Source organism: Rana temporaria, chromosome 3 (genome assembly GCF_905171775.1).
Source record: "Rana temporaria chromosome 3, aRanTem1.1, whole genome shotgun sequence".
NCBI lineage: Eukaryota > Metazoa > Chordata > Amphibia > Anura > Ranidae > Rana > Rana temporaria.
Window position 1 is genome coordinate 327,766,682 of NC_053491.1, and position 20,696 is coordinate 327,787,377.

General features: G+C 41.0%; 1 protein-coding gene across 2 annotated transcripts in view; it reads left to right on the forward strand.

The window, feature by feature from the left end:
- CANX (calnexin) overlaps positions 1-20,696 on the forward strand; it is an 89,952-nt gene that overhangs the window by 50,983 nt on the left and 18,273 nt on the right. For both annotated transcript variants that reach the window (XM_040344979.1, XM_040344980.1), the window contains exons 4-12: positions 2,774-2,832; positions 7,234-7,375; positions 8,110-8,191; positions 8,993-9,185; positions 11,369-11,558; positions 15,280-15,393; positions 15,480-15,636; positions 18,836-19,051; positions 19,668-19,787. In XM_040344979.1, coding sequence (XP_040200913.1) covers positions 2,774-2,832; positions 7,234-7,375; positions 8,110-8,191; positions 8,993-9,185; positions 11,369-11,558; positions 15,280-15,393; positions 15,480-15,636; positions 18,836-19,051; positions 19,668-19,787 — 1,273 coding nt within the window. The remainder of the gene's footprint in view (positions 1-2,773; positions 2,833-7,233; positions 7,376-8,109; positions 8,192-8,992; positions 9,186-11,368; positions 11,559-15,279; positions 15,394-15,479; positions 15,637-18,835; positions 19,052-19,667; positions 19,788-20,696) is intronic.

A 20,696-nucleotide genomic window follows, 5' to 3' on the forward strand; every position in this document is an offset into this window, starting at 1 on the left:
AGTGACTGTGTTTTTTGTATATCCACACTGGACCCTATAACGGAAGTTGTTGTCTTTGTACCCTACACATATTTTTCATACCCTGTGCTGAATTGTATGCTGTGTCCTTGTGCTGCATTAGGTTGTTACTGTTTTGTGATATGCTGACATCGAGTGGCAGTTTTGGGCCACTACAACTTGTCCGTTTTGGCATCTACCTCTGTCCTCCCCTCCTGTTTAGGGCTAGTTTAGTTTAATCCTGGGGAGTTCCTCCCAACCTCTTCCATGTTCCCTCGCTCAGTGTTATTCAGAGATGGGAATTTAGGAAAGCCATTGTCTTGCACTTTCAAAAGACTGGAGCATTATTCTGTGCTTTGATTTAGCATTGTGCTTTAGATTTAGTAAAATTGCTTTGAATTCAATGCTTGTCTTATTGAAGAGTGACTATGGGTGGCGTCAAGTCAGCAGGTGACCATACTGTCCAGACAGACTGGATCTAAGGAGGTATGTCAATGCATCAAGTATCATTTAACCACTTGATTACCGAGCCTGTTTTTCAGATTCGGTGTTTACGAGACTACGTTTTTTTTTTTTGCTAGAAAATTACTTAAAACCCCCAAACATTATATATATATTTTTTTCTAACACCCTAGAGAATAAAATGGCAGTCATTGCAATACTTTTTGTCACACCGTATTTGCGCAACGGTCTTACAAGCGCACTTTTTTTGAAAAAAAAAAACACTTTTTTTAATTAAAAAATAAGACAATACATTTTGCCCAATTTTTTTATATATTGTGAAAGATAGTGTTACGCCGAGTAAAATGATACCCAACATGTCATGCTTAAAAATTGCGCCCGCTCGTGGCATGGCATCAAACCTTTACCCTTAAAAATCTCGATAGGCGACGTTTAAAAAAATTCTACAGGTTGCATTTTTTGAGTGACAGAGTAGGTCTAGGGCTAGAATTATTGCTCTCGCTCTAACGATCGCGGCGATACCTCACTTGTGTGGTTTGAACACAGTTTTCATATGCAGGCGCTACTTGCGTATGCGTTCGCTTCTGTGCGCGAGATCGTCGGGACGGGGCGTTTTAAAAAAAAATAATTTTTGTTTTCTTTATTTTTATTTAGTTTTTTATAAAAAAAATTTTTACACTGAAGAAAAAAAAAAAATGATCACTTTTATTCCTATTACAAGGAATGTAAACATCCCTTGTAATAGAAAAAAGCTTGACAGGTCCTCTTAAATATGAGATCTGGGGTCAAAAAGACCTCACATCTCATATTTAGACTAAAATGCAAGAAAAAAAAAAGAAATTTGAAACTCATTTTTTCAAATGACAAAAAAAAAATGTTGCTTTAAGACGCTGGGCGGGACTGACGTTTTGACGTCACTTCCGCCCAGCAGAGCTATGGGGACGGGTGAAGGAGATTTTTTTTCTCACTCGCAACCCCAGTCAACAGCCGAACAGTCCTGATCGCCTCCGCCGCTACCGATGGCGGCGGGAGGGGGGGGCCCTCTCCCGCCACCGATAACGGCGATCTCGCGGCGGAGACCGCCGTTATCGTTTACAGGACCGTTGGCACTAAAGATGGATACCTCGGTTGTGGCAGCAGCTGCTGCCATTCCCGAGATATCCATCTTTAAAAACAGGACGTCTTTTGACTATGGGCCAGTAACCAAGTGGTTAAAACAAAACATTGCCCTTTTCTGTATTGCTCCTTTTTATCTGCATTTTTCAGTGTGGTAGTTTGCTAATGTTTGTTCTAGGTTTACATCCCCTTGCTCCTTAACAAATCTTTGTCTTTCAACTATTCTCGTATGATTATGTTCCAACAGGTTTGCTGCATATTAATTACCACATCTCATAACACCTTGCCATTTGGCTACTAAAATCTCATCCCCCTACTTCCTGTTTAATGCGCCTTTTTATTATTTTTTAATTCAAGTGTTGCTTAACTTTTTCCTCTCCCCTTTTCTAAAGGATAAGTTCACCTTTTGGACAATGTTACACCCATATATGTTACAGTACAGCGTGACAGAAGGGATTCTTCTCCCCGCACCTGCTACCACTATTTAAAAAATATTGAAGATGTCCCCATATATATCTAAAAGTGTTAGTGACATGAAATTTTCACCACATGCAATCCATAGATACAAAAATACCAAACAAACAAGTTCAGAAATGAAAGCGGAGTTCCACACATATTTGCAACTTCTGCTTTAAGCACTCCTCGCCCGTTTACATGCCACTTTTGGCATGTAATTTTTTTTTTTTTTGGGGGGGGGGGGGACCTGGTTTTGGGGTTTAAAGGTACCTCTTGTCCCACTTCCTCCTTCTGGCCACCTAGGCGGGGACTCCTCTCCCCCCTAGGCAGCCCCTCCCTCTCTGCAGTCTTCTGGAACATGTCACAGGTCCCAGAAGATTGTCTTGCCACTATGAGAGTGCAAGCTGTCACGGCCGGGTGCCCACAGTTGCTATGACGGCGCCGAGGAGGGGGAGAGGGGCGAGGACTTGGGCATCCGCATCGCTGGACCATGAGACAGGTGAGTGTCTATCAAGTTTTGATTCCTAGCAAGGCTCCAGCTGTGTGTAAAAAGGCGCACCCCCACTGTGGTGACAAGGACCCTGATGAGGCTACAGTCCAAAAAATGTATATATGGAAAATCAATGCGTTTCCATGTAATTCCATTTGTTTTTATAGTTTTTTTTTTTTTTTTTTTTTTTTCTTGATGCAATGTGTTCATAAATACTTTTAATGATGGACTAACACAAAAAATCTTGTCTAGGTGGGTTCTCTCAAGAGCGAAGAAAGATGACACCGATGATGAGATTGCTAAATACGATGGTAGGAATGCTTCTACTTTCTAAGGTCATTTTATAGTGTCTATTCAATTGTACAAATACAAAAAGAATTTGGTTTCTTGCACAGGGCTATACAGGGACTGTACAGTGCGTAGAGCCTGCTTTAATGACGTACCTAAGACCTACATCCATCTACTGCAACGTATTGGGTGTGCACATGTGGATGCTTTAAGCAACCCTTGGCACACACCTGCGTTTTGCCACCTCTTCTAATGCATCTCATCGGGGCAGCCATGTGTGGTGCCAATGGGTCCACAGAATATCATAACGCCCCTGTGCACCAAGTGTATTAAAGTGGTTGTGAACCCTTACATATACCTAGTGAAGTGACTGGCCTCCGGTGATGCACAAATGAAATCCTCCCACCTAAGTTGTAACTGTTTTTCTGCAGTCTTCTATTTACATCCATTGTGCTGAATTTATAAAGCTTGTAAGCGTTCAGAAAACAGGGCAAAAAGCTGAAATTATACTCTGTAGAACTCAGTGAGGAGAGCTGTATGGAGAGAAAGACATACAGCACAGAGACACAGAGCTAAGGCTGCCAATCGGCTGGAGATCCCTCCCCTCCCACCTTTTTTCTCTTGGTAGCAGGAAAGCTTGTCATAAGTGATTTATGCTGACAGCAGAGGAGCAAGGCAGCAGACAAATGATGCTTGGTCCTCTTAATTGAGGCAAGTACACACTATAGAGGGATATGCTATGTTCATATTTCATGTCTGGGGTTTACAACCACTTTAAGCATAAAGCTGCCGATTTGTGGTTATTCCCGTTACTTTAGAAATCCAGTGTTCAATGCTGTTATACATAACCACTCTACAAAAGTACAGAGCACTTCAAAATAGATGCACAGTTTTGACATTGGTTTACTTCCTTTCAGTTGACCACATAGCTAAAAAAATAGAACTATATGCAATTTTTTCTTTTCATTTTGGCTGCATTACGAGAGGGGTCATAACCCCTGTTGGTTTATTTTTTTCTATCTGTGTCCCATTGTGGACTTTTCCCTTCACTTCCTGTCCCATAGCCAAAACAGGAAGTAAGAGGAAATCCCTGCAAACTAATAGAGTCTCTTGGGGACTCCCAGGTGACCAGAACTAGTGTCCCCATTTAAAGTTTTTAGATTTCTCTTCTATTACTTTGCTAGGGACAGCCCAAAAGAATGTGAATCTCCCCAACGGGGGCACAGACTGCAACAAAAACTGACAGGTGTTCTAAACCATCTCCACACTATCCAAAATTTAAAACAAGTTTTGCCTTCGTTGTATTTTTGAGACTGTAGCTTTTTTTTTTTTTTTTTCTCTTCAGGTTTGTCACATGACAGGATAGAGCAGCCCTACACAACAAATGATATAAAGTAGCTCCTGCACCTGTTTTGCACATTTTTGTAACACACGTTTTTTGGAGCTTGGCAAAACGTCTCTTAGCCGTGTTTTGGAGTGCCATTAAAAAATAATGGCACTGCGTAATACATCCCTAATCCAATCCACCGGTGCCCTTCAGTGCTTCTACTGACTCACTGATGTGATCGGTGAGTCAGAACAGATCTGCTGGCCTCGGATGCTTGCCATAGAGTTTTACGGCAGACCAGATGGTTGCCGGAGTCTCTATGATCAGAGGCCGGGTACGAAGTTATGACGTCACGCCCGACCTCTGCATTTTAAATAAACGGCGCCTAGACGTTAGAGCTGCACGATTAATCGCGGAGAGAATCGCAATTTCGATTCTCCCCGTGGGATGACCCGCGATTCTTCTGTGTTCTCCGCTGGTTCCACGTAACCAGCGTGGAACGCAAATGCCGCCGACATCGAAACCGACGTCAGCAGCCTGCGCCGCTGGATAGATTCCTTGAGCTTCTCTCACAACAAAAATTTGTATCCATGCGCCACCCAGTGGTTGCCTGCGGTACTGCTTCTGTACGACTGTGTGTATCCATGCGCCACCTAATGGTTGCTGACAGTACTGCTTCTAAAAAAAGAGACCAGTGATATGTCTATAATGTTAACCACCTAAGCCCCGGACCAATATGCTGCCTAAAGACCCAAGGGGTTTTTACAGTTCGGGACTGCGTCGCTTTAACAGACAATTGCGCGGTGGTGCGACGTGGCTCCCAAACAAAATTGGCGTCCTTTTTTCCCCACAAATAGAGCTTTCTTTTGGTGCTATTTGATCACCTCTGCGTTTTTTATTTTTTGCGCTATAAACAAAAATAGAGCGACAATTTTGAAAAAAAAATCAATATTTTTTGCTATAATAAATATCCCCCAAAAACACATATAAATTTTTTTTTTCCTCAGTTTAGGCCGATACGTATTCTTCTACCTATTTTTGGTAAAAAAAAAATCGCAATAATCGTTTATCGGTTGGTTTGCGCAAAATTTATAGCGATTACAAAATAGGGGATAGTTTTATTGCATTTTTATTTTTTTTACTACTAATGGCGGCGATCAGCGATTTTTTTTTTTTTTTTTTTTTTTTTTTTTTTTTTTTTTTTTTTTTCGTGACTGTGACATTATGGCAGACACTTCGGACAATTTTGACACATTTTTGGGACCATTGTTATTTTCACAGCAAAAAAATGCATTTAAATTGCATTCTTTATTGTGAAAATGACAGTTGCAGTTTGGGAGTTAAACACAGGGGGCGCTGTAACATTTAGTGTTCACTTTGTGTGTGTGTTTACAACTGTAGGGGGGTGTGGCTGTAGGACTGACATCATCGATCGAGTCTCCCTAATAAAGGGGATCACTCGATCGATGCGCCGCCATAGTGAAGCACGGGGAAGCCGTGTTTACATACGGCTCTCCCCGTTCTTCAGCTCCGGGGAGCGATCGGGGCGGCTATAAACGAATAGCCGCGGCGTTGTCCCGGATCGCTCCCCGAGGCTTAAGGACTGCCGCATGTACCGGGGGGGGGGGTCCCGACCGGACCCCCGACCCACGTCAAGCAGAGGACGTATAGGTACGTGCATGTGCCATTCTGCTGACGTATATTTACATGAGGCGGTCCTTAAGTGGTTCAAGACCATATAACTCCTATGAAAAAATCAGAATCAAAGTTTTTTTATTCTGCCTTTTTCATAGGAGTTATATGATCTTTAACATTATAGACATATCACTGGTCTCTTTTTTTTTTTTTTTATATATATATTCATATTTTCAGATAAATCACAGGGTTTTTTTTTCTATGAATTTTTTTTGGGGGGGGGGGGGGGGGGGGTGGTTCTGGCATTACATTTTTGAGAATCGTGAGAGAATCGTGATCTTTTGTCTAAGCAAAAGAATCGTGATTCTCATTTTGACCAGAATCGTGCAGCCCTACTAGACGTGGGATCTTATTGACCACATATCTCACTGTAAAAAGGACCGATCATGCCATATTCCTATTACAAGGGATGTTTACATTCCTTGTAATAGGAATAAAAGTGATCACTTTTTTTTTTTAAACTGTCAAATTACAAAGTTAAAAGTAGAATAAAAAAAAGTGCCCGTGTGCTCGCACGCAGAAGCAAACGTATACGCAAGTCCTGCCCGCCTATGAAAACGGTGTTCAGACCACACATGTGAGGTATCGCCGCAAACGTTGGAGTGAGAGCAATAATTCTAGCCTTAGACCTCATCTGTAACTGAACATGTAACCAGTAAAAAAAAATGTAAAGCTTCGCCCATGAGGATTTTTAAATACTGAAGTTTGGAGCCATTCCACGAGCGTGTGCAATTTTGAAGCGTAACAAGTTGGGTATCTATTTACACGGCATTACATCCTCTTTCACATTATGCAAAAAAAAATTGGTCTAACTTTTAATGTGTCCCCCCCCAAAAAAAAAGTGTTCAGAAATTGCTGCACAAATACCGTGCAACGATCGCCATTGTAGTCTCTTGGGTCTCTGCTTAAAAATTCATAATGTTTGGGGGTTCTATGTAATTTTTTAGCAAAATGATTTTTACATGTAGGAGCGACGTGCCAGAATTGGCCCGGATAGGAAGTGGTTAAAGAATAAAAGCGTTGGTAGTTGTATTTGCAAACATCACATTAATAATTTAGAGAGCCACAACAACTGCTAATTGAAGTTTTAAAAATATCCTTACATTTTGGATGCTAATTTTAGTAACTTTCTCATGCCTCGGATACTGAATAGTAAAAATCGCTTTTGGAAAGTACCCTGAAGGGCTGTATAACATATGTTTAAAAATAGATCAATAATTTGTGAAAGCTAAAAATATGCTGAAGTAATTGCCTGTTTCCATTTTCATCAAGTTTTTTTGTGTAGCGCTGGGACAATAGTTTTTATCATGTGGAAAGCACAGAGTAGTATTGTTACCATATTACCTTGTGGACAATGCAAGGCACACACAAGTTATTGACCCCTTTTTTTTTTCCTGTTTAGGCAAATGGGAGGTTGCTGAGATGAAAGAGAGTAAACTGCCTGGGGACAAAGGACTCATTCTGCTGTCACGAGCCAAGCACCATGCTATTGGCAGCAAACTTAAAAAGCCATTCATCTTCGATAAGAAACCTTTGATTGTTCAGTAAGTGCATCAAGTTGTCACTGTCTGTTACTATAATGAAAGTGATGCTAAACTCACAACTTTTTATTTAAAAAAAAAAGCAGTGTGTCTAAATAAGTAGAATGCACCTTCTATCTCCCTTAATTTCTCAAATTCAAGCTTTTTTTCTGCTGTAATCCTACTTTGTGGGTGGCTACATTTATTCTCGATGCCCTTCTTGTATATGCAATTCCTGATCACCCCTAAGATGGAGTACACATTTATGTAAACATGTTCAGCTCTGTGGGAATTGTAGTACACGCAGAGCATGTGACCAGAAATGATGGCGTTGCTCTCTCCATATTAGCACTGAGGTGCATCATTACAAGATACAGGGAGTGTACAGGACAAACAAGAAGCCTGAAAATAGTAAGGCCCCGTACACACGACCAAGTTTCTCGGCAGAATTCAGCCAGAAACTCGATCGGAGCCGTATTCTGCCGAGAAACCAGGTCGTGTGTACACTTTTGGCCGAGGAAGCTGACGAGGATCTCGTCGAGCCAAATAGAGAACATGTTCTCTATTTCCTCGTTGGTCAATGGGGAAACTTGGCTCTCCGAGATCCTCGGCGGCTTCACAAGGAACTCGACGAGCAAAACGATGTGTTTTGCCCGTCAAGTTCCTCGGACGTGTGTATGGGGCCTGAGACTTTAAGTGTAGATGCTTTTATTTTTATTGTGATGTTTATGTGATAAGATGTTTTTCTTCTTTTAAAGGTATGAAGTGAATTTTCAGAGTGGAATAGAGTGTGGTGGAGCGTATATAAAGCTGCTGTCTAAGACATCTGACCAGAACCTGGTTAGTATATCAATTATCCGTATTGTGATGTGATGCCAGCTCTGACATTTGGCAAAGAGTAGTTGATCTTGCCTCCTAAATGGTATATAGCTCTTGTAAATGTTTTTCTACAAAATCTGGCAAGGTTCGTGTTAAATTGTAGAGCACAAGTATCAAATCAAATGGGACAAGCATTAGGTTTTTAACCATCTGCATGACGCCTAAAATTTACACTTGCAATGTATCTAAGTGCAGTGCTTGTGTTAAAGTAGCACTAAAGACAAAATCATTCTTTTAATTTTGGATAGAGTAAAGAAGGATTATAATCCCATTTATAATTCTATGGCATGCAATACCGCATGTGGCCAGAGCTGGGGGGTGCCAGAAATACTTGGAAAGGCTCGGGGATCTCTCTCTCTCTCTCTCTGTCTGTCTCTCTCTCTCTCTCTCTCTCTCTCTCTCTCTCTCTCTCTCTCTCTCTCTCTCTCTCTCTCTCTCTCTCTCTCTCTCTCTCTCTTCCCCCCCCCCCCCCCCCCCCCCCCCCTTTGATCTAAAGAAGGAAAAAAATACAATTTCTTTACTAGTGCAATGTTTTGAAAAACATGGCGGACTGCCCGTTTCTTTTGACAGCTGATTGAGCAAAGAACTTTTTACACTTTGAATTAATTTTGAAGGAAATTCTGCATAGGGAATAGAGATCGCTATTTTTTTTTTTTTTTTTTTTTAACCGTGCAGCTCTACTGCATGGTCACAATGTTATTGCAAATACACATGTTTTTTTACATCACTACAGTTGTGCTTTAAATTGATTTATTCTCCCAGGATCAGTTCCATGATAAAACGCCTTACACCATCATGTTTGGTCCTGACAAGTGTGGAGAAGATTACAAGCTGCACTTCATTTTCCGTCATAAAAACCCCAAGACTGGAGAATATGAGGAGAAACACGCAAAACGACCCGACACCGACCTGAAATCCTACTTCTCAGACAAGAAAACTCATCTCTACACACTAGGTTAGTGGTTTTCCTGTTCTGAAATAAGATTGCAGTGTTTTCACTACTAATCCAGTACGTAAAATAGACCATGCTATTGAGTGTGGGGTTCACTTGAGGCAAGCCTCATCTCTGAGTAAGGTGCCAAGGGTACCCACTGTCTAGGGAAGTAAGACCTGAAAATGTTTGGATAACTTTTTTCTGTGGCTACATAGGGATTTTTATTTTGCGTGGAGAGACTATTATCCAAGAAACCCCTTTTTAGAGAAAAAAAGACTTTGTTTCTTGCTTCCATGTTCAAGGGCTCAGACACTGAAGTCCCCTCTGGCAACGACTAGTTATTGTCTACTAAGCTGATGCATTGTAAATGTATTCTAAATGAATAAAATAGTGGCGCTATAATAACATGAAACGCCTAAAATAATAAATTCAATAACACCCAGTGAGTGAAGACTGAAATCATTACAAAAAATAAATTGGTGTTTAATATAGTGAAGTTCAATTCAAGTCCATAAAAAGTGCTAAACTTCAAGTGATTAAACTTGGTGACCAAATCTTCTTATGAAGCAAATATGTAAACCTTCTTCCACCACACCGATTGTGACTGTGATTCCGCTCCCCTTAAACGCACTCACCGAATATAATTGCCTTGCACTCTCATACTCGGCAAAGCTGCTTTAAACCCTACCAGGTTAATCAAACTTCCGATATCTGACCGTGCTCATAGAGGATTGCTCCACATGAAAACGAAAAATGCCTCCAATAGTGTAACTTAAAACATTTTACTTTAAAATGGATACACAACTTCAACCATTGAACTCGCGTCTCATCAAAAACAAAAGGCGTCAAAGGCAAACTCCCGTTATTGAGCTGTAGTGGTGTATTGTGGTCACGGCGGACCTGCGATAAACCTCTCATTTTTCACTCACCAGTATCCAACAATGTCACAACCAGAAACACAGAATGTCTTGCGTCACAAATGGTTGCCGTATAGCCACGTGGAGTACCTCTGGAACTCCCTGCCCTGGCATGTTCGATCAGCCCATACCCTGTCCACCTTTAGGAGATCCCTGAAAACTAATTTATTCAGGGAAACCTATCCCACACCCACCTAACTGTCCCTGAGCCACCCCTATCAAATCATTCTCTGACGCTATTACTTTTTGTACCCCCCCTTTTAGAATGTAAGCGCTACGAGCAGCTCCCTCCCTGTACCTTCTGTATTGAAATGTGCTGTCCCCCACTCTACATTGTAAAGCGATGCGTAAACTGTTGGTGCTATATAAATTGTGTATAATAATTTGCAGTTTTTAGTTGCCTAATTAGTGCATTGAGGTTGGCTTGTAAATTGGAGACATCCTGTAAGAACGTTGACACCACAAAGCTATTCAGTGGAATAATCTGCAAACACAGAAATGTTACTTTTAATCTCAGACCCTATATCATTTATAAAGATATTAAGTAAGGGTCCCAACACTTAACCTTGGGGTACACTGCTAATAACCATAGACTCTTCAGAGTAAGAATTGTCATTTCAGCTATTGTGTTTTGGCGCCTACTCTGACTCGAGGGCTGGTCCATGGAGCAGACCACCTCCTAGAAGGCTCTAACTTTCAGATGAAATTAAACTTGTGGGCAGTAAGGACACCTTTTCTGCCCCAGTCCAGAAGTGGCTTCTGCAAAGCAATACCTCTTCCTCAAGTCGGGCATCCCTGGCAACACAAGTCCACAGAAAAGCCCCTTCCTGCATGTAGGTTTGCCCCCATCGCAACATCTCAAAGTTTGGTGATGTCTGTCTTCACTTGAAATCCAGTGGCTATCCCTCATTTCAGACAAGTGGGTTCTGGTGGTGGTATTTCTGCAAAAATAGTTCCAGAATTTCCCTCAGAAATGCTTGTTTCCCTCCACCCTGAGCTTCTCTGTTGGGCCTGAATTCAGCGGTTCAGGGGGTGATATTTCCATCGCCATCCTCCGCAAAGTTCAGAGGCTTTTATTCCAATCTGTTTGTTTATTTCTGAAGAAGGGGGCCATCTCATTCTGAATATGAAGGCCTTTAAAACCTTTTTAAGGTGTGCAACTTTGGATAAAATAATGGGTATCTATCAGCTGTGTGTTTTAAAAGTAAATGGTTTTCCTATTGACAAAGTGACATCTGTGTTTTTTTACGCCTTATAATATTTAAAAAAAAAAATTCTCTCTTACAGTCTTGAATCCTGATAACGGCTTTGAAGTCCTGATCGACCAAACTGTGGTAAACAGTGGCAACTTGTTAACTGATGTGAACCCCCCTGTTAATCCACCCAATGAGATTGAGGACCCAGATGACCAGAAGCCTGAAGACTGGGATGAGAGGCCAAAAATACCTGATCCTGATGCTGTCAAACCAGCAGACTGGTAAGTATCAGATCAGAATTGGGGTTTCTTTTGATGCTAGTTTTGGATTTTTTTTTTTTTTTTTTTTTTTTTTTACATTTAGTGTTTAAGTCAGTTCAGTTTTATTTAAATTTTATTTAACTTTACATGTTTTGAAATGGCTCTTTATAAATATTTAGCCCAGCGGTATTTGATTCCTTTTGAGAACTGAGAGGTTCTTCTCAATTACTAAGCTGTGCATTTGATTGGTCAATGAATGTCCATTGTCAGCACTGCTCACCTGTTTGTAGGGAAAAAAAAGCCTATTCAATTGCCCTCGCTTAAAAGGGGTGATTATACATTATACGTTAAAACATGTAAACATTACCTTTTTATAAAACGTTGGTGTCCTTTTTACCTTGTTCTTGCAGCACATGAACGTTTTATATCCTGTGCCTGGAGTTCAGCTTCATGCTTCAGAGGATAATCCCGCAAATTTTTTAAGGGTTAAAGGTTTTTAAGGTTCAACGGTTTAGCTAATTTGTCTCCTAAAGCAGTCAGAACCGAACTCCATTCTTACCTTTTCAGTATTGCACAGCTGTACAGTCTCCTCTCCTGTACTGAAATGGCTTACTCTGTCACGGCATACTATGAGCTTATTGCAGTGTGCATTAGAAGCTGCAACAAGTCAGAGCGTACCCCATTTGCTGGCCAGAGGGCATTCAGCATCGTACAACTTTCTTCCTCTAACCTCAGTTGTATTTCAGTCATATCCATCAAGACGTGTTAATATTTGCATAACTCCTTCCAGGAGTCAGACCTTACAGGAGCTCCTAGGATGGACAGGTTGCTGTGATGTTTTCAGCGGTCTAAAGCACTCTACTGACCCCTTCTGCCACTTATCTGCCTGAATTGCATAGAAAAGGCCAGAAACCTAAAATAAGGCGTGTTTTGCAGACCGTTTTTTTCTTTTTGACCTTTTTGCTGAGGTAGGAACTAGGGCAAAACAGATAACATTTCAGCTTTAAATAGGATCCAAACCTGATGTTTTCAGACTATACTCATCTAACATACCCATAGTCTGTTATACCTGATGTCGGCCCTAATTTTGTTCTGCTCCAGTTCCATCTCTGACCCACGGCAACACACAGGGTTATGTTTGCAGGCAGACTGGATGCCTCTGGCTAAGCAGCTAATCGGTAGCACTTCTGCCTGCTAAACTCCCAGACTGGGACACAAACAATATTGCTTCAGTGCTGGCCCAAAAACAACCTTTTTCTTTACATAATTGAATACAATCACACTTGCCATTTAGAGGCGATTTATAGAGACACAAGGAACTACAGTTGGCTTTACCAGATGGAAAAATCCTTCTCTATTATATTTTCGTTTCCAATGTTTTTTATTAAGTTTTCAAAAAAAAATTGGGGAGAGGGGTATACAAAAGAAAAATTGGGGGTGGGGGAAGGGGAAGAAAAGCACTCGCAGTCAACATCTGGAGGGCCCTTAAACAGATACAAATTATTGCAAATATACACGTGACAAATACATATCTTATGTCTATGGGCGCTCCCTCTAGAGTCGTCCCCAAAAGGGATAATCGCCATTCTAGCACAGGATCGCCCAATTAGGGCACTATCTAGGCCCGGAGGGCCAACATACAAGAGCTAACTACGGCTGAGTTAGTATCATAACAACGGTAGTGCAAAAAAGGGGAAAGAAAGAAGGGGAAGAAAGAAAGATAGGAGAGGAAGAAAGAAGAGGAAGCGAGAGAGAGAGAGAAAGAGGATGGTGCATCCCCACCCTAATCCAAAAAAAAAAGGGGGGGGGGAAAGCCCCTGCATCGCTTCGGATCAATGCACATTTGTAAGGTAAGCGATCCAGGGATCCCACACCTTGTCAAAAACCTTGACTTTATCATTCAGAATGGCCGACAACCTCTCGTTCACCATAATCCATGACAGTTTAGACTTCAGGAGACAAAAGGGGACAGTGGAGGATCTCCAGGACTTGGCGATGGAGATTCTGGCTGCCACAAATATAAAAGCTATCAGTTTTCTCAAGAATTTTGACGTTCCCTCTACTCTCTATTATATTTTATACTTTTAAAATCTACACTGAGTGCACAATTATGCATAAAAATTATTTGGTCAAAAAACTCACTTGTCTATTCTCCAACTCCAAGCTGTATGAACTTGAATGCTTACTGGATTTAGGCCTCATGTACACTGCTGCTGGTAAATGGACGTTCAGGAGCAGTTGGGCCTTTTTTTCAACTGCTCCTGAACTTTCCTCTGTTATCTTATCAGTACATGTACACTGGTTGGTTTATAGTAATTTCTCGCGCATCAGGTCCCCAGTGATGCGGCGCGCACTCTCTCCACACTGCAGGGAATCCCCGGATGTCATATGACTATACGCCAGGCAAGAACAGGTTAATGAGGGAGGGTGTGGCTTAAGGCAGATGCTTTTCCTCAGGCAAAATGGGCCAAAAAAGAGATTTAACTGACTCTGAAAAGTCAATGTCTTGAAATTGTTAAGATATTGGCGAGTGATCACAGAACCGTCAAACATTTTGTTGCAAATAGTCAACAGGGTCACAAGAAATGTGTTGAGGAAAAAAACGCGAATTAACTGCCAAAGATTTGAGATTAATCTAACGTGTAGCTACCGGGAACCCATTATCCTCCAGTTCTGTCATATTTCAGATAATCTTGAACTGCAACCTACCAGGAGTGCCCAGAAGAACAAGGTGTTCAGTTCTCTGAGATTTGGCCAAGATAAGGAGGGCTGAAACCTGACCACCACTGAACAAGAGACATACGTTGAAATGTCAAGACTGGGCCAAAAATATCTGAAGACAGATTTTTCTAAGGTTCTTTGGACCGATGAGATGAGTGACTCTTGACAGACCACATGGATGAGCCTGGGGCTGGATCCCTAATGGGCACAGAGCTCCACTTAGACACCAGCAAGGTGGGGTGCTGGTATTTTAAAATAAGTTATTTGGACCTTTTCGGGTTGAAGATGTCTTCAAAATAAACTCCCAAACCTACTGCCAGTTTTTAGAAGACACTTTCTTCAAGCAGTGGTACAGGAAAGTCTTCATCTATCAAGAATATTTATGCAGGACAATGCACCATTTCATGCATTAAAGTACTCCACTGCGCGGCTAGCCAGTAAAGGCCTTAAAGATCAAAGAATGACATGGGCCCCCTTCCTCACCTGACCCAAACCCTATTGAGAACTTGTGAGCCCTTCTTAAATGGGAGATTTAAGGTAAAGGAAAACTGTACACCTCTCTGAACAGTGTCTGGGAGGTTGTGGTTGCAGCTGCAGCTGATCGTCAACAGATCAAGAAAGTGACAGACACCATGAATGAAAGGCTTAGGATATATATATATATAAATAATTTTTTTTTTTTATCTCAAATGTTTATTTAGTAAATCTCACTTTAACAGATGGGGGGGACAAGTGAGATGGGAACATTTTTCATTTAAAATTTTGTTGCATAATTCTGCACACTAATTGCCCAAAAATTGTGCACACACTGATATTCTAAGAAAGCCAAAACTTCACTTTTACATAAATATTCAGGTTTGAGGTTTATTAACATTTTGGATTGACGAGAGCACTGTAGCGGTTTACGAATGAAATCTTTAAAAGTACAACTTGTCTAATTGTGCACACAGTGTTTGTATTATGATAAAACTATTTAAAATGTACATATAGAGATCTTTTACTTGAAATGTCTAATCTCTAGGGATGAGGATGCCCCAGCAAAGATCCCTGATGACAATGCAGTAAGACCTGAGGGTTGGCTGGACGATGAACCTGAGTACATTGCTGACCCTGATGCAGAAAAGCCTGAAGACTGGTGGGTTGAAATAATTTCCCAGTGTGCAATTTTTTTTGTTTTCACAATGGTGCAATGTTTGAGCTTCCGCTATTGCTATCCAACAGGGATGAGGATATGGACGGAGAATGGGAGGCACCTCAGGTGGCGAACCCCAAATGTGAGGCAGCACCTGGCTGTGGAGTCTGGCAACGCCCCACAATTGACAACCCTAACTACAAAGGAAAATGGAAGGCACCAATGATTGACAACCCCAGTTACCAGGTTTGTATGTTGACAGGTTTTTACCTTTTTATATGTGCTCAGATTCTTGCACAGTTTTATGATCTTGCAAGATTTTGTGCGTGATTTATCTTTTATGTTTTGGTGCAGATGAGATGATATGCTTCCATAATGGAATACAAAAATCTATATTTTGGCTATAGTACATGTCACTGCTTGTTGATTGGTGTGTAAGAATGTAACTGCAGTTCTTGGCAATTAAGGCTCCATGCACACTGGACGTTAAAATGTTAAAAAAAACACCAGTAGCTTTGCATTGAGTCTTTTTTTAATGTTTTTGCAATATCGTTTTTAGCGTTTTTCCACGTTGGCGTATTTTTCGATGGATCAAAAACTTTAAAATGCTGGTGAGTGTTTATCAGCGTTTGAGCGTTTGGCAGTTTTTGTAGTCAGAAAAACGACTCCTAAAAATGATTTTAGTACGTTCAGAAAACCCCATAATCTCCACTGCTGATAAATCTCCAAAACTTCCATGTGTGGACACATAGGATAACATGGTGAGGAGTTTATGGGCTGTTAAAGAAATCGCCCAAAAAACTCCCAAAAACTGCAGTTTGAGCTTCAGTGTGCATGGAGCCTAAAACGCAAGTTTTTTTGTTTATGTAGAAACTTGTGAACTTCATAGCCTTTTGTCATTGACAGGAGCTAGCTCTCTAGGGCTCATTCACAATGGGCATTAGCCCCTGCATCATCTAGAGTGGTTTGTTTCCCTGTTTTACTAATTACTGAGCTGCAAACAAACAAGTACACAAGCTGCTTTAAGTGGTTCTAGCTGCCTGCTTCAATGAGCCCTTAAACGGATCCCAATGCCCTAAGAGGGCCTCTGATCATGCGATCAATGTGATTGGGTAACTGTGTATGGAATACTAAAGGGCTGCTATGCCAAAATACTGATACTGTGAAACTAGAACAGCTGCACCGTTAAATGGTGATCTTACACTAGCCTAAATATATACCACTAAAAAGAATAGTGCTTTGATTCAACGTGTGCATAAATCCGAAATTATAAATAAAATCTGCCACTGCCTATAGCATGAAAAATAATATAAGTTGTAAATATTAAATGACACACAATCACGACTATGTGGTAAATGGTTCAAGTGAAAACATCCCACATAGTCATACGGAGTCTAGGATCCATCCTTAGATGCTTTGATTCAATATGTGCCACGTAGTAATACAAGTCAATGATCTAAAACCACCACCTCAGGTCTAATCGCGCCTTTAGTATACTGGTCTTTAGTAATCCTGAAAGGAAACACCGCTGTGTCTTTGGTCCTCTGTATTTTCTCAAGTGCGCTGGAAAAGCTGCTTCTCTGAAGTGACTCAGAGCAAAAAAGACTTTTATCGTGCAAAATTGCTTTAAGAAATGCGTTTATTAAACTTTCCCACTCACATAGACATCTTGTGTAATGCCTAAAATGATCATACACTGAGAGGATCGCCTCCACAGCTTCTGGGTTTCCAGAGACCAAAGAAGAAGTTGGGTGATCACTGATGCAACGCATCGGGAGGAGCCGGTGACGCCCCTTCAGTGTCTCGGGAAACACGGAAGAAGCGGTAAGGAGGCGAGTGCCTCGGTGTATGATCATTTTAGGCATTACACAAGATAATGACTGTGAGTGGGCAACTATGTTTAATTAAAAACACATTTATTCAAGCAATTTTGCGCAATGAAAGTTGTCTTTGTGCTCTGAGTTACTTCAGAGAAGCAACTTTTGAGGAGATACGGAGGACCAAAGACACAAGTGGTGGTTCCTTTCAGGATTACTAAACACCAGTAAACTAAAGACCTGATTACACCTAAAGGGTCTTTTCCTAAGGTGAGCGGGCAATTCATGTGGAGGTGGTGGTTTTTATTACTGAATTGTATTGCTACATGGCACATATTGAAGCAAAGTGTCTAAGGAAGGATCTTGGACTTGGTATCACTGTGTGGGACATTTACACTTGAACTATTTACCACATACCCATTATAATATTTTTCATGCCATTGGCAGGTTTTATTTATGAATATAATTTTGAATTTATGCACGAGTTGAATTGGCACACTATTTTATCGGTTGTATACTGTACGCACAATTAAAGGCCCATCTTGCCTCACTCGTTTTTTTGAAACCCATTTACATGTTATATGCTGCGCTTGCTCTAAATTGTAAGCAATGGCTGGGAGCTATCGATGACAGCTTGGTTACAGTGCTGGTGTGCCAAGTGAGCACTTCATTAGCACTAAAATGAATTGCTGGCTGTACACATCTGTGATGGATATGTACACAGCTGACAAGGGTTACAGAGAGACCTGCTTACTTAGCCCTGGTTCACACCAGTGCGGCTTTGAAATCGCAGTACTTCAGCGCAATTTCAAAGCTGCAGATCAGTGCACTTTGGAACTCTTATTTCATTGCGACTTAATTGAACAGAAGTCTGCAAGTCACAATGAAATCTCAAAAATATAGTGCAGGAACCTTTTTTAAAGTTATTGTGACTTGAGGCGCAACGTTTTAAACTATTCCATTGCCGGCAATGGGCTGCGACTTATTTGATTTTTGAACTGTCGGGTCACATGACAAATCGCACCGGTGTGCGCCAGGGCTTAGAATAAGGGGGACAAACAGCTACTAGTATGAGGTTGCAGGCACCTAGAGCTATCTGCAGCAGTCTTTAGAACATTCCTGTTGGCCAAATGCCTTGCCACGCTAGTGATCGTGTTGGAGTTTGCTGGTAAGACTTGCCTATTTGTCTAGTAGAAATTCACAAGCGGTAGGAGGAGCCTGTGAGGACAGCTTGACTTTAAAGTGTTTGAAAAACGAACTCTCTGAAGCCATTCACTTTGCCCTTTAATCCCTGTCCCCCGAGAGCAGGTTTGTAAATTCAGAGGTGGACTGCAAATCAACTGTTACCGATGGAACACATGAATCTATTCGTTGTTGGAAAATGCTGATTAAGTTTTGTAGCTGATCTAAATCCAGCGATGGTGGTGGCCCAAAAGTTTATATCAATGCTTGTCTTGAATAACGGTCAGTTGCTTATGCTCTCAGCTGAACTGTCAAGCCACCAAATGGTGGATATTTTATAGCTGAACATATGTGCAGCATTATGGCAACTCCAAGAAAACCACTGCCTTAGCTGGAGAGAAGTCATTTTCATCTGTATTGACTAACCTTACTTATGTTCACTGCAGGGTATCTGGAAACCACGCAAGATCACAAATCCAGATTACTTTGAAGATCTCGAGCCCTTCAAGATGACTCCTTTTTTCGCCATTGGTCTGGAACTGTGGTCCATGACTTCTGATATCTTCTTTGACAACTTTGTTGTGTGCAGTGACCGAGCTGTGGCTGATGAGTGGGGAAATGCTGGCTGGGGCTTGAAAAAGGCTGCTGATGGAGCTGCTGAGGTATGTCTTTAGATTTTTACTAGCAAACATATGCCCGTTTTGGACATTGGGTCACTTTGGTAGTATCGGGTGATTTGGAGAATGGCGAATCGACAGAGATAACCTATTTATCTTAATGTATTTTGTAAAGCAATTTCTAGGAAGCTTGTAATTTATATATCTTTATGAAGATGTTTGAAAAGTACCCTAGTGTGGGTCACCTAACAAAGTCCCTTATAACTTGTACCCTGGTATTTAGGGCATAGTAGGGGATTAGTCAAAATACTGCGGCAATCAAACCAAGGTGTGGATCCAGTACTGCTGTCGTTAAAACACAATTGAGGCAGTTTATGAAACAAACAAATATATTAAATTATGGCTCTTGCACTCAACCCTTCAATCAAGTGATGGTTTTTCATTTTTTTTAACCTGTGCATGAAAACTGAGTCGTATAATTTGCTCCTTTTTGTGTGTAAACAAACCTGCTTGGCCCCCTTAATTTCTCAAGTCTTGACTTAATGATCTTAGGTTTTATGAGAGTTTTAAATGGTTGCTTTTTTTAGGTCACATATAATTGGCTACAGTAACATTTAATTGGCCCTCACATGTGCTAACTACTAAACTTTTTTTATTCCAGCCCAGCGTAGTGGGTCAAATGATGGCTGCAGCTGAGGAGAGGCCCTGGCTTTGGGCTGTCTACATCCTGACAGTGGCTTTACCAGTCTTCTTGGTCATTCTGTTCTGCTGCTCAGGCAAGGTAAGCACAGGATCTGTTTTTCAATGTTGAATGTGTCACTGTTTACTGGACAAGTGTCTTATTGATCTTATTCTCGGTTTTGTCTCCCAATTGTTTTTCCCTTTTACCAAATACTTGCCACTCTAGCAACTATAGTATGTTTAAATTGGTATTCCACTATTCATACTTGGCTACATTTTAACTTGTCTGCTGAAATTTTTCTTTAATTTTTTTTCATGCCTCTTCATATAAAAATGTTTGTATAAGGGCCCATTCACACCAACACTGTGCTGGAACTCTGCATTGAATTGCATAAACGGCCCCCTCAAAATGAATGCACTGCAACACATACAAAAATAGAGCAGGTTGAATTTTATTCCAGAGCGCCAATGGGATACTATGGGGGTTATTTACTAAAGGCAAATTCACTTTACATTACAAGTGCAAAGTGCACTTGAAATTGCACTTAAAGTGCACTTGGAAGTGCAGTCACTGTAGATCCGAGGGGGACATGCAAGAAAAATAAAAAACTGCATTTTAGCTTGCACAATAAAATCGGCAGATCTACCCCCCTCAGATTTACAGCGACTGCAATTTCAGGTGCATTTTGCACGTGTAGTTTGCACTTGTAGTGCAAAGTGAATTTTCCTTTCGTAAATAACCCCCTATGTGTTGGCATGCTGCTTTTACAGCGCACATGTGTTTTTATCGTTGCACTGTGATGTCTTTCACAATGAATGGCATCACAGTGCATCAACCCATGTAATGTGCCTTGCCGTGCACATATTTACAATGCTGTGGTGTGAATGGCTATTAAATCTATAGAATTGATGTTCAAGGAAATTGCCTTGAATTGGCCAAACGTCTTACAGAAAGCACATTGTGCGTAGCTAGTTATTGTCATTTTACATAAAATCTAACTTTTTTTTT